At 46.9% G+C, this 14,387-nt stretch overlaps 1 protein-coding gene across 1 annotated transcript; it reads right to left on the bottom strand.

Annotated features, from left to right (window-relative positions):
* Positions 1 to 10,332: 10,332 nt before the first annotated feature.
* On the bottom strand, positions 10,333 to 11,322 carry LOC113244816 (free fatty acid receptor 2-like). Its single transcript, XM_026484475.2, has one exon. The coding sequence runs from the start codon at positions 11,320 to 11,322 to the stop codon at positions 10,333 to 10,335; it is 990 nt and encodes a 329-aa protein (XP_026340260.1).
* Positions 11,323 to 14,387: the final 3,065 nt, after the last annotated feature.

Raw genomic sequence — 14,387 nt, 5'->3', positions numbered from 1 at the left:
GCTCTCTGTGATCTTTCCCTTCCCCAGTTCTGTCTGTCCCCTGGAAGTGAAGTGCTTGCCTTGTCCCCAGCAGTGTGGCATTGTCCTGATTCCTTCTGTTCCATGCCACCAACAGTCCTTTCCAGATCACGTGCAGCCACCTGGGGACCTTGCCTTATTCTGATTGTTTATTGGGCAAGGAACTGGCAGCCTCCAAAAGGAAGCCTTCAGGCTCCTTAATGAAGAGGCGGGACTGGCGCTTCCTCTGCCTCATCTGGCTCTGCTCCACAGTCTGCTTTCACCAAGATGGGCCATGTCATCGGCAGAGAGTCAATGGTCCGCTACGTCTTTCTTCCTCAGAGCGCCCTGCCTTGGCAACTCCATCTACAGAAGGCCCCTCTCCTCCTCATCACAGCACTCAGTTTTGTTGCCTTCTCTGTACTTTACCATAACCAGAAATTGTTTATTTACCTTTTGTTTATCGCCAGTTCCTGGTGACTGGGAGGTGCTGCTCAGGTCACAGGCTTGGTTTTACATTGTTCCAGTAAAAACTTTTTGTCATGCCTAATAATTAGGCAGACTTTCAGGTGAAACAAATGATGATTTTTTTTTTTTAATTTGCTACCTCTCACCGCTGCTTGGCCCAGAAACAGGGAAGAGGAAGCCACACTTAACTTATCAAAACAATATTGTTAACTGTCTCAGGTCTTTTATTAGTGTGGTCCCAAGTAATCATCTAGCGTACTATCTTGTTTCTGGGGAGCCCAAATTCTAGGCCCTCAACCCCAGTGCCTTCCGGAAGATGCACTTCATGAGAGCTGGTAGCTCCTCTGTCTTGTTCACCATCGAATTTTCCACAGCTTGAACAAGGCCTGACATGGAGTAGCTACCCCATGAACGCAGTCAAATGAAGGAACGAACGACAGACAAATAAGGGTGCGGGCACGTGTCTGTATCACTGGATAAGCCTGCCTGAAGCCTGCAGTAAGAGCCTTTTGGGAGAGTTAGGGTAGTGGGTTAGAACGTTGGAAATATTTAGAGCAGGAAGTACTCTGTGATGTTTCCTGTTCCCTGGGGACGCAAGTATATGCACCCACAGATACAGCTCTCCTCCCAGGATCCTGGCAGCTAGCCCTGCAGTGTTCCCTGCACTGCACCCAGCTGCTGTTGGACACAATTCTCACAGAGAAACAGGGGCTGTCGGATCCATTTGTTGTTGACCTAGGACCACAGTGCTGCCCGGTTGTAGGGGCAAGATGCGGGCAAGCAGAGCAGCTCCTCTCCCGTAGGGAAAGCCCCGTTTCCGTGTCAGATTCCAAAGCAGCAGCCACGTGCCACGGGGGAAGCCAGAACCAGTGAAGGCACAGACCACTGGCCATAGCCTGACTGTCTTGGGTAGTGGCAGTTGCCACTGCAGGAGGCCATGCGTGGAGCAGGGTGGGGCTCTGTTCTTCCCAGGCTGCCACACATGGCCAGGACGGTGGCAGAGGGATGCATGGCATAAACAAAATACAGAAGAAGAGAACAGTCAGCCTTCTTGGTGCAGACAGTAGACTGCCCTCTCTCTGGTTTAAGCAGAATGGAATTTTCTTTCTTTCTTTTTTTTGGAAAGATTTTCTATTTGTTTATTAGAGAGAGAGAGAACATGAACGGGGCGGGGGGCAGAGGGAGAAGCAGACTCCGCGCTGAGCAGAGAGCCTGATGTGGGGCTCGATCCCAAGACCCTGAGATCATGAGCCAAAGGCAGATGCTTAACCAACTGAGCTACCCAGGCGTCCCAGGAATTTTCTTTTGAAAGGATATGTGGTAGCTCTTAGAATCTCCTGGGAAGCCAGAGAGTCTTTCCAGCCTCAGCTGTGCTATTTCTGTTCTCTGTTCCCTCAAAGCCCTTGTGAGTGCCTCACCCAGCGAACCTGGACTCCCTCGGAACCGCTGTCCCTGAGTCCCACACACTGGATACTGACTTTTAAGGAAGCTGGTGGAAGAGAAGCAGCACTGGCCCCAGAGGACCAACACAGATTCTGGTTGAGGTGTGGCTGCTGACTGGCTGTGTATCTTTGAGGAAGGCATTTAGCCTCTCTGGGCTCTCTTAGAGTCCCTGCTTCTGAAGAGGGCATAAGAAACCAACCTCATAGGATTCTTTTATGGCTCAAATGTGATGATATGTGTGGAAACACTGTTACAACTGCAGAACTTTTTCTGATAGAAGTTATTATCATTAACTGGCATCTGATTTATGAGAGCAGGGAAGGCAGTCACCCGCATGCCCAGAGCATGCCATTTCCAGCCCAGGGGCGGTGACTCTAACCCTTGCATGTCAGAATGCAAATGAACTGGTGAAATTATTATACAGGTTGCTTGAACCTGTTCTTTTATTTTTTAAATATAAAAGATAGAATTCGGAAGCATCGATTCTTTCTTAGGAGTGACAAATTATTTACCAACTGTTTGTACTAATATCTTGATTCTAGGTGACAGAAAGTTGTCCCAGCTGATTAAGCAAAGAAGGGAACTTACTTGTTATGTAATTAAAGAGTCTCGTAGTTAAAGGGTAAAGTGGCTTCAGGAGTGGTCAGATCAGGTGCTTAAATGAAGCTGTCGGTCCTCTGTCTCTATGTCTCAGTTCTGTTTTCCTACATCAACTTCCTTCTCAGGCAGACCCTCTCTAAGTGGTGGCAAAGATGGCTCTCACAAGCTCCAGGATTACATTTTACCAGCCTAACCACTCCATGGAAAGAGTATGCTTCTTTCCAAATCATTCTAGAAGAGTCTAGAAATGGTGACTCTGGATGGACTGATTTGGGCATGGACCCAAGTCTGGATAACATGTCCTCCCCTACAGCTGGCTTGGGGCTAGCTCTTTGACCCTCACCCCATGCCATGTGGACCGACAGTGGTAGAGGAGTGGTTGACTAATGGAAAATTGGGATGTTGTTACTAGAAGGAGGAGGTATGGATGCTGGCAGGCAAAACCCCAGGTCACCACCCAGGAAATGGGGCCAGCACAGAGGTGAGGACTGTTATATCCTAGGCCAGTTGAATACGGGCATTTCGCTAGTCTGAAGAGGAAGATCAGTTCTGCTTGGCAACTCCCACCCCAACATGTATAATCCCTCTACCACTTTACCTTTACCATTCTGGCTTCACCCCTGCACTGGAATGAACTCCTCACCTTGTTCCCCAGCTATGACCCTCTTGTCACTTGGGCCCATCCTACCTTTTCTTTTCTGGGTCAGACTTCAGGGTGCCTTCTCCTAGGATTTGCTCAGTATTTTAGGTAACTAACCTCAGCCCGTTCCCAAGCAGACTGCTCTTGGAGATCAGCCCAAGACGGACTTTTACCAACATGTGGGATAAGGTGCACAGGCAGGTACTTCTGCATTGTCAGGGTCCCCAACGAGCTAAGAACATTTGAACTTGAACTTGCTGTGGGTCTGGAAGAGGAAGGTCAAGAGTTGAGCTATCAGGCCACTCTGCCCTCTCTGTTTACCCCAAAACTCTGTTCACACAAATCTAATTGACCTCCTCTCCATCTCAAGCTGTGATTATTCTTTCAGATTTTCTTCCACTTTCATAACTTAGGAATCCTGTTTTATGTCTGTCCCTGATTAGTCCAGATGGATTTGCCTGTGGCCAGTTTCGTCATGTACTCCCATCCTTGCCCCTGGCCACGCTCCCTGCCTCGTCAGTTTTCCAGAGTGAGGATCCAATTGAATGGGTTCTTCTTCAGCCCTGCCTCACAAGACCTCTCTAGAAACCCTGGACACATGAGGACCCAAGAAGAAAGTGGGGCCTCACACTGCCCATCACATCTGCAGGCAGCGCTTCTGATCCCATCTCTCTGCCTCTGCACCCCCTCTGCTTTCTTCTTACTTCTACTCTGCTTCAACCATGTAGATCCGAAGTGGCCCCAGTTGGCTCGGAAGCCGTTTGACACAGACACATGAACACATGGCAGATAATGCTTTGCCTCTCTGCAGGAACGGTGTCTGGTCTTGGCCCCTGTTACACGGCCCAGGGCCAACAGAGGTCACGTTCTCATCCTCAGGAACCCAGCATCTTATTCTCCTTTCTCTCCATTGTCAGTCTGCACTCTCCTCTGGGCCCAAGGTTTTCTAGCCTCCAGCCACCATTTCTCCTCGGCCCGCATGTACGTTCTGTATAAACTACACGGTGGGGCAGAAACCCTTCTTGGCTGCATTTCATTGTATCATTTTACCTTTATACTTTTGTTGGATGTTCATGACAATCTGGATTTGGTTAAGAAAGGTGAAGAATGGGGAGATGGGCCACTCCTGTACCCCTATAGTCCTGGAGAGGCTGTCTCCCTCACGGCACCCCAACATGGTCCATGCATATGTCCACCATGTTACTTTGCGGGTCTCCGGCCTCATTCGAACCCCTTTTCCTATTGGCAGGTAGTGTGTGCCTGGCCTGTTCCCTCCCATTTGTCACCTTGTGTCTGCTGCAGGGCTGGACTCAGGAGTCCTGTATTTTGAGCCATTTTTCAGGAAGAGCTGAATTTATGCTGTCACTTTTGGAGAGTAGCTTGGTGGCTTACGGAAAATGCACAATTCATGCCACCCAGTGGTTCTCTCCTTCGAGGAACCTGCCCACATTTGTGCAAAGAGACATGCGCAGGATGTCCAAAGCAGTGTTGTTAATGCCAGTGAAACATAAGAGATGATCTAAACGGTTATAACTAGTAGAATGGAAAGAATAAGACAGCTTTTAATGGGATGGCATATTGCTCAGCAGGCAAAAGAAATGAATGAGAGCTGTAAGCTTCAGCGATGAATGTCAAAAGCGTGGATATCAGAGACATGATTTGGATGGAAAACAGCGAGTTCCAGGATGACTGGTACGGTGTGATATTTATGGGTATTTAAAAAAAGCAAGAGAATACAAAACCGTGTTTGTGGTCTCAGGTACAAAGTACATTTCATGGACCAGAAAGATACACTTAAATTCCAAAATAATGCTGCTTCTGGCAAAGAAGAGAGGAAATTCAGTGAGGGAGAAACATAATGGGAACATCAACTTAAAAAATCTGAAGAAATATTGGGGCACGTGGCTGGCTCAGTCAGTGGAGCATGTGACTCTTCAGCTTGGGGTTGTGGGTTTGAGCCCCACATTGGGTATAGAGATCACTTAAAAATAAAATTTAAAAACATCTGAAGAAATATGACTGTTAACAAGCATTCCCTCTGCATGATGGGTATATGCCTATTTGTTAGGTTTTAATTCTCCATATGTAAACTTTTGACTCAGATTTTTAAAAATATTGGAGACAGACTGGCTGCCACTGTGAGCAGTTAAGAAATAATATATCTTGTGGTTGCAAGTGACTGAAAACCCAATTCCAACTGACTTAAGCTAAAGAGGGCGAATTTTCTGGCTCCAGGGTGTGTCAGCTTTGGGATTTCAGAGGCGTGGACTTGGTGTCCTGCTGTTCTGCCTGCCTTCAAGTTGACTTCAACATCTCTCCTCAAACTGGCCCCCCAAACTTTAAACTCCAGACTTTAGGAGCACCTGGGTGGCATAGCGGTTAAGCGTCTGCCTCCGGCTCAGGACGTGATCCCGGCGTTATGGGATTGAGCCCCACATCAGGCTCTTCTGCTATGAGCCTGCTTCTTCCTCTCCCACTCCCCCTACTTGTGTTCCCTCTCTCGCTGGCTGTCTCTATCTCTGTCGAATAAATAAATAAAATCTTTAAAAATAAATAAATAAATAAACTCCAGACTTTAAACTCACATCCAGAGTCAGTTCACCAGAAGAGGAGTTCTTTCTCCTAAATGGTTAAAAGAGAAGGACTGGGCTGGCTTTGCTTGGCCTAGGTTGAGTCACGTGCCCAGGTGTGAACCATCACTTCGGTCAGAGGGGAGCTGTGCTGATGGCTCTGGTCCTGGGTCACACCTCTGCCCCACGGCACGAAGGGAGGAGTGATGTCAGCTCCGCCAGACATTGCAGTTGAGGCGGCGGGGGTGGGGTGCTGTCATCAGTGAAGGGGGGCTGTCAAGAAGGCCAGACCAACAAATGCCCACCTCAGATCGCTGGGTCAGTTTCAAAAAGGCACTGCGGAGCACGTTGTGAGGAAACTGTGGTCTTTAAGTCCACTGAGCAGTTTGCTTTTCCCTCGCCGGCCTCTCACCACTCTGCACCCTGCCCTGGTAGTGGGGCTTCCTCATGGGAGTGATACTGTAAATGCCAGAGCGAGGCTCTCAGTAGACTTCCCGTAAGCCATCAGCTCCCCGCCCCCCAACTTGGGCTGGGGGCCTAGCTTCTGCCAAGTAAGCTGGTCGCATCTCAGGTAAGCAAGATGGAGTAGATGGATTGAAAGTGCATGTTTGATAGAATTTTCTCTCTGCCAAATAATACTTATCTAATGTAACATAAATACAGACAATAAGCAATTTATTGTTGTTATTGTCAAAAAGTCATGTCTTCAAGGATTTGTGAAGTGCTCACTGAGGTACGGTTTCTAGAGCCCAGCCTAAAGAGAATGCTCTCGCCTAAGTTTACATAAACCAGGGGACCTGACTTCATATCAGAGTCCCTTTCCAGTGGAATCTTGCCCTCACCACCATGAACTTGAAAACCAGAGAGGGCTGTCTCCTTAACACTGTGCTCCAGGAACCGTGTATTTCCTAGGAGGTCCAACAGGAGTTGTGTTGAACTAGAATATATGAACTAAATGAGATCGAGTACTCTAGTGGCAAAATTGGGGCTTTTACTGAGGCTTTGTGAAGCCCACCCACCTTCCAAAATAAAGCACACTAAGCATGCTCATAAATTTGTCCCAACTAGCTTTCTTTGCTCTTTGCGGATAAGAATCAAATGCACAGTTTTTTTTCAGGATGTCGTAGGGCAAATGTAAGTGGCATTGAGATTTCTGGTTCATACAACTTCCAAGATCCCAACTCCTACCTATATTTTGGGACATACAACATACCACCACGTAGATGTAGATGAAGGGATCCTCCTCCATGAAACCAGAAGAAAAGCTCCAGTTCAGAGAATCTTTGTAACAAGATTGTTGACTCGCATCAAGTGATGAACCCATGGTTCTATGCAGAGCAACTCTGATTTATCTATCGAGACTAGTTTGTTACTCTTTATCTTAAGACACGGTAGTTCTGGTTTTTACATCTCCCATTTCAAACATAAAAAAGCTTTGCATTTGACGAGGCAGACTTTAAACTCACATCTCTAAAAGTTTAAGTGGCATTAAACTTTATGAAATTTTGAGTCATTAAATGCCGATACACCAGGAAGCATAATATTTTAGGTACATGCAGTCCTGTTCATCTCGGGACCCCTTTATACTCTTAAAAATTACTGAGGACTCCAAAGAGCTTTTTAAATTTTATTGTCATAGCTATTGACACATACCATATTAGAAATTAAAAAGAAAAAAGTTAAGTATGTATTTATTTAAAAGTAATCAGAAAACCATTACATGTTGACATAAAGAACATATTTTCAGAAAATAACTATATTTTCAAAGTTCCTAGGGAGGGGGGCCTCTGGGTGGCTCAGTCAGTTAAGCCTCTGCCTTCAGCTCAGGTCATGATCCCGGGTCCTGGGATCAAGCCCCAGGTTGGGCTCCCTGCTCAGTGGGTTGTCTGTTTCTCCATCTCCCTCTGCCTCTCCCCCACTGCTTGTGCTCTCTCTTTCTCTCTCAAATAAATAAATAAAATCTTTTTAAAAAATCCTAGGAAGAAGAGTGGCATGGTTTTACATTTTTGCAGACCTTTTTAGGGCTCTATCTTAATAGGAGGCAACTATATTCTCATAGCTGCTTTGCGTTCAGTGTGTTGTAATATCCCATGTCAGGGCCTCTGCCTTCAGCTCAGGTCATGATCCCGGGTCCTGGGATCAAGCCCCAGGTTGGGCTCCCTGCTCAGTGGGTTGTCTGCTTCTCCATCTCCCTCTGCCTCTCCCCCACTGCTTGTGCTCTCTCTTTCTCTCTCAAATAAATAAATAAAATCTTTTTAAAAAATCCTAGGAAGAAGAGTGGCATGGTTTTACATTTTTGCAGACCTTTTTAGGGCTCTATCTTAATAGGAGGCAACTATATTCTCATAGCTGCTTTGCGTTCAGTGTGTTGTAATATCCCATGTCAGGGGATTTCTGAAAAACTCCACTGTGCATTCATTCATGGAAGAATGTGAGTGAAAAAAGCAATTAGCATCTTAATATCATTATGAAAATAGTCTTGACCCCTCAGATCCCAGAAAAGGTCTCTGGGTCCCCAGGGGTCTATGGACCACACTTTGAAAAGTGCTCTCTAGGGGTGCCTGGGTGGCTAGTTGGTAACTGTCTGACTCTTGATTTCGGCTCAGGTCATGATCTCAGGGTCCTGGGACTGAGCCCCACGACGGGCTCTGCGCTCAGCATGGAGTCTGCTTGGGATTCTCTCTCTTCCTCTGCCTCTCCCCTGCCCCCCACTTGAGCTCTCTATCTCTCTCTAAAATAAATAAATAAAATCTTAAAAAGAAAGAAAGAAAGAAAGAAAGAAAGAAAGAAAGAAAGAAAGAAAGAAAAAGAAAAGTGCTCTCTAGAACTCACATAGTTGAATGCCATCTGGAAGGCCAAGGGAAGAAGGAGGAAAGGGAGGGAGGAGCCAACTAAGGAACTCTTAACATATTAAAATGTCTAAAATAACCACTAAAATAGTAAAAACAGAGCCAATGATTTCCAATTCAGTAATATGAGAAATGAAAAGAAAAACAACTTAATCCCAGAGGAAAGCAAGAGGAGGGAAAAAGGAAATATTAGAAGGTGAGGAAAATAGCTCAAAATAAGATGGTAGGTGTTTCATTTTTTTTCTTAAATGTATGTGTTCGCTGTGATAATTCATGTGGCTGCTCATTATTAGGCCATTTGCGGTAGGCATGTAGATTTCAGTGTGTGGGTGTACTTCCTGGAAGTGTTTAAAAATAAGATGACAGAAATAAAACCAAGCATATTGGAAATTATTATTATATAAATATAAATGAGTAAAATGGTATATAGGTAGAAGACAAATACTGTTGAATTGTCAGACCAGATTATGAAACTCCAGCTGCTGTCTATCATTGCTTATTAAAGGTGCATCTGAAACCTAAGGATTTAGAAAGTTGGAAAGTAGAAAGAGGGCCTGAGATGCACTGGGCAAATACTAACCCCCAAAACAAGTTGGTGTGGCTATATTAATCTCAGATGAAATAAATTTTAAGGCAAAAGGAATGACAACCGTTTCATTTCTCCAGGAAGACAGAGCTTTGAGGAGATATAGACATGTTCACCATCACAGGAGGAGCATGTAACACACCTCTCCATGAAACGGAAAGATCAAACAGACAAAAAGGAAATAAAGGTTACAAGGATTTGAACATCACAGATTAACAAGTTTGATCTAAGGCGTTCAGAGACCACATGTACCTGACGGTTGCAGAATCTATGTTCTTTTCACACCTGGAACATTAGGGCGACTACATTCCAGGTCAAAAAGGAATTCTCAACAAATTTCAAAACACTGGAACCATTCACACCGTATTCTCTGGCTGCAGTGCCATTTAGTTAGAACAAGGTAACAAAAGGATCAAGAAAAAAATGTATGCTTGAAAGTAAAGAAAATTTCTAAACTTGAGTAAAAAAAAAAAAACCCCAATCATATGGAAATTAGAGCCTACTTAGAACTTAAAATAATTAAAAATTATGCAAATCCAAACTGGTAGCATCCCACTAAAGCTACCCTCTGAGGGAGATTTATATTTATAGCCTAACATGCTTATGGTAGCCAAGAACAAAGGCTAAAAATGGATAAACTATAACTTTAATTAATGTTGGGAGAGAATCCCAAGCAGGCTCCACACCCAGTGTGGAACCTGACACGGGGCTCAATCCTACGACCCTGAGATCATGACCTGAGCTGAAATCAAGAGTTGGACACTCAACTGACTGAGCCACCCAGGTGCCCTTTGCTCTCTAGACTCTTGCCTGTGCTGGATGTCCAGACCTAATGCATGGAGCACCCTCTCCCCCTGCCTCGGAATCAAGGACAGAGCAAAACAGCTCTGCAGTAGTTGAAGGAATGCTACCATCTTATAGATGCTGCATGGGGAAAGAATTTCAAGGATCAAAGGGCTGTGGCTTACCATGAAGCAGTGCCGACCACAAATAAGGAAATGTCATAACCCCCAGGAAACAACAAAAACACTCACCCAATGGATGAGTTGGACTTGAGATGTCCCCTGCTCTTCTTTGCCTTGTAAGCTAGGCACAGGAGAAGTCACCCCAGTTCTCTTTCATTGTTCCCCTTTTTGAGCCCTCCCTCCTCCCCCAAAATGTAACAGCAAGTTGACAAATTTAGTCTCCTATGAAGTTGATATTGGCCATACCTAAACTCCCCTCTTTTCCCTCTGCAGCCGGTTCTCCAGCTCTTTTCCTGCAGTACCCTGACAGTGAGGCACCCCAGCTCTGCAGACTGCGTAGCCTTTTATCAAAGGCTTTGCGCACAGCTGAGGAGGAGAAGTAGAAAATCAAGGGGTCGACACAAGCATTGAAAGCACTGAGCAGCACCGCGCATGCCCTCCAGAGTTCACTCTTTTTCTGGAAGAACCCCACCACATGAGACACATTATAAGGCCCAAAGCAGACCAGGAAGTTGAAGAGGGTCACAGCAGCCAGCCCCATGGCTCTCCAGCGCTTCTGCCTCCCCACTTGGGGTCTGGAGAGCATGATACGCACAAAGCGCCAGTAGCAGAAGATGGTGACCGCCATGGGGATGAAGAAGAGGACGAGACACAGCTCTAGCCGCACAGGAAGCAACACATCCAGTTGCTCTGGGGTGAAGTTCTCATAGCAGGCAGGGAGGCTTTCGTTATCGCCCCCCGTGTTGTTGGTTGGTAAGTAGTGGACGATGATCACAATGCTGCAGTGTCCGAAGGACAAGAGGAAGGAGACCAGAGAGGCGATCACTCCATACACGGGTCGACGGGACTGCTGGTACTGCACGGGGAAAGCCACACTGCGGTAGCGCTCGATGCCGATGCCCATCAAGAGCCACGTGCTGTAGTAGATGCTGCTGTAGAAGCCATAAGCAGTGAGGACACAGAGGGTGTCCCCCAAGGGCCAGCGGAAGTCGTACGCAGCCTCAATCATCTTGAAGGGCAGCAGCAACAGCAGCAGGAGGTCCGCCAGTGTCAGGCTGAGCAGGAGGATGTGGATGGGTGCAGGCTGGGGCTGGCGGACCCGTCCTATGAAGGCCCACAGGGCCACGAGGTTGGCAGGGAGACCAATGAGGAAATATATTATGTAGAAAGAGAGAAGACCTCTGCTTCGGGGCTCTAGGGCCATCCTTCCTGAAGAGACGAAAGATGAAGTCAGAACCCTCTCTGACCATGGGTTTCCCAGCCCCAAGCCAAGGTGAATCCATTCTCTGTTTCATTGCATCTCCCCTTCCTGCCTTCCTGAGTGGTTATGGCTAACCCCTCAAACTGAGTACTCTTCTGCTTCCTATGTGTCATGGAGAAAGAAGGCCTCCTTGCTTCCCAACCAAATTATTTCTGGAAGAAAAAGAAGGAAGGAAAGGGAAGGGAAGAGGAAGGGGAGGGAGGATGGGAGGGAGGAAGGAAAGGAAGGAGGGAGGGAGGGAGGAAGGGTTTCCTAAGTATTTTGATGTCTTAGACGCTCCCACAGGAAAAGTTTTGAAGTCTCTAAGTCCCCCCTAGAAACGGCACTTTGTGAGGGCAGTGGCATCCTCTGTCTTATTCCCAACTGTGTCCCTAGGACCTAGAACTGTGACTGATGCATAGTAGGTGCTCAACACTATCTGTTGATAAATGAATGGCTATATGAACAGAGGGGAAGGAACAGCTGCTTTATCACCAAGAGGGACTAAGCCTGATACTGTGTCTGAGTTTCTCCAAATTTTACTCAGCCTGCTTGTGGCTCCCTACTTCCTTCTTCCCTCCCTCCCTTCCTACCTCCCTTCTTTCCTGTTTGCCTCTTTTATCTTTCTTTTGTCCCTGCAACTCATTGGGTTTGAACACAAGACTCTCAACTTCACCCCTGAAAATGGGAATTTGGTTAGGCCTGAGGGATGGGCAGATTGAGCCCAAGGTGAGTCCCAGATGCCCAGCTTCTTGATTCCACACTGAGCCATTCCAAGAAAACTTGTAGGTTTGTGGGGGAGCAGGCTGGTAGTAAAGGAAGAAGCCTGAGCTGGGCCAGGTCACCAGGATCCCAGCCCCGGCCATGCCTCAGCTCAGTTGTGTGACTCTGGGAAGATGACTTAGGTCCTCCCAGCAGCAGCTTGTTTTCCTCCATACCACAGATAACCATAATTTCTCCCAAAGCACCACAATCCCCAGTCTGCTGCCCGCTAATGCTCCCTTTCTCGCTGCCTGAAGAACATGTATGTAAGATTTATGTTGATTGAGAGTAACTTTTAATCTCCTCTTATTTATCATTAAAATGTAGACATTTAAAATAAAACTTGCGTCCTCAATCTGTTACTGCTAGTGTATTACTGGTTGCCCACTTATAAATCTCATTACCAGATTGGAGGATCTCAGATAGAGGGCCGGGTGACCAGGGAGATTCCCATCTAAGTGGGGCTGAGCTCACCATTGTTTTCCTGCCCCTCTTGCCTACACCAGGCCCTCACCAGCATGAGCTCGCCCTTGGCTTGTCCTGGCCCCTTTCCTATCTCTGTGACTTCTTGCCTCATCTCCTTAGAGAGTAAAGTCCATACTCTGCCCCGCTTCATGAGTTTATCTATACTCACTCCTTCCCTAGGCTTGTAATCCCAATGGCTTCTTCCCTGAGCACAGCAAATTCGGGTGTCTTGCCTTTTCCAGTCAGATGGCTTTTCAAATTCGTTGGGTCTCAGGAGCAAGGGGAACCTTTTCTACCTGGACCACCTTTTTTCTCTTCCACAAACATGAGGCTTTTATGCCTGGAAGAGTCACGTGGTCAAAGAGAGGAAGGTCAATAGTTGAGCTTTTCCAAGGCAGGGTGACTGTCTGGATCCCCCACCAACTTCTGTCCCCACCAAACTGATTTCTCCCAGAATCCAGATCACAACTGGTCTTTTGGGCTTCCTCCTCCTTCTGCATTTCAAATAATCCATGCTGTTTTCTTTTCCATGGGCAATTATTCCAAACAATTTTGTACACGCATCTACTTCCTGCTCCCTCTGCTCTTTCTGCATCCGCTTCCCCATCTTTTCTCTCAAGGCCCCTGACCTAATCAGTTTCCTGTTCTCTTTCTAGGAGGCTCCTCTGAAACTCATTAGTGTCTAAAGCATTGCCTGACTTCCTCTAGCCCATCAGGTACCTTATAAATGCTTTTCCTTGGACTTGGACTATCCCAAGTCCATGTTGCTGCCAGGCAGGTCAAGTTCTGAGTCTTCCTCCCCTCTCAGTCCCTCTCCCGGTGGGCTGTGCCCTTCCTGGGCCAGCCTTTTTTTTTTTTTTTTTAAGATTTTATTTATTTATTTGACAGAGAGACAGCCAGTGAGAGAGGGAACACAAACAGGGGGAGTGAGAGAGGAAGAAGCAGGCTCCCAGCAGAGCAGGGAGCCTGATGCAGGGCTCGATCCCAGGACCCTGGGATCACACCCTGAGCCGAAGGCAGACGCTTAACAACTGAGCCACCCAGCTGCCCATGGGCCGGCCTTCTTCTCACTGTTCTCTCACCAACCTGTGTTGGTCCACGTTGCTCCCTGGGGGTGTCCTGAGGCAGACCCACGAAGGCTTGGATACTCACTGGGGATGTTTTTTCTCTCCTCAGGGGATGTGTGTATCTTGCCACTGGCCACCTATCCCTGCCAACAGAGACCCTCGTCCTTTCCCCTTTACCCCAGGAGAGAGACCCTCAGCCCAGTTTCTCCTCTAGAAGGGTCTCTTGGTACTCATTGCTCCCCACTTTGGTAGTCAGGTGATCTCTCTATATCCTTGTGGGCTGGCCTTCCCTAACCCACACTGTACCTGTCCTGTAAAGGTCACTCAGGAATTGGTTTTGATGCTTGATACACATGGGACAAAGACAACATAATTATCTTTTGTTCTCTACCAAGTTAATTTGTACCATCTTGCTGTCTGCGTTTCATTGAGCAACAGAAACTTATTGGAAAGGTAAAGATTGCCACATAAAGCTGCTCTCATCCTAAAATGCCAGGGGAGGGTCCTCTTTTCTCTATCCCCATCTGCAACCATGCAGAGCCCTTTCCCCAGTCAGGAACAGAGCTGCAGAATCTATTAGCAGGTGCGAGCACCGTGGGCACTGTCAAGACCTCAGTAGTCTCTCTATTAGCCCCCTTTCAGCTTGGTGAAGGGCAGTTCCTCCTAGGGTGACCCCACTCCTTCCCATGGGTGTTAAGGTTGAGTCTAGGTAATATTGGCCCTTCCACAAGTGAT

Source organism: Ursus arctos, unplaced genomic scaffold (genome assembly GCF_023065955.2).
Source record: "Ursus arctos isolate Adak ecotype North America unplaced genomic scaffold, UrsArc2.0 scaffold_19, whole genome shotgun sequence".
Classification (NCBI taxonomy): domain Eukaryota; kingdom Metazoa; phylum Chordata; class Mammalia; order Carnivora; family Ursidae; genus Ursus; species Ursus arctos.
This window is presented reverse-complemented; position numbering and strand designations above follow the sequence as displayed.

Bases quoted from the DNA above. Each gene is read 5' to 3' on its own strand.
- LOC113244816 (XM_026484475.2), bottom strand. From the start codon at position 11,322: ATGGCCCTAGAGCCCCGAAGCAGAGGTCTTCTCTCTTTCTACATAATA.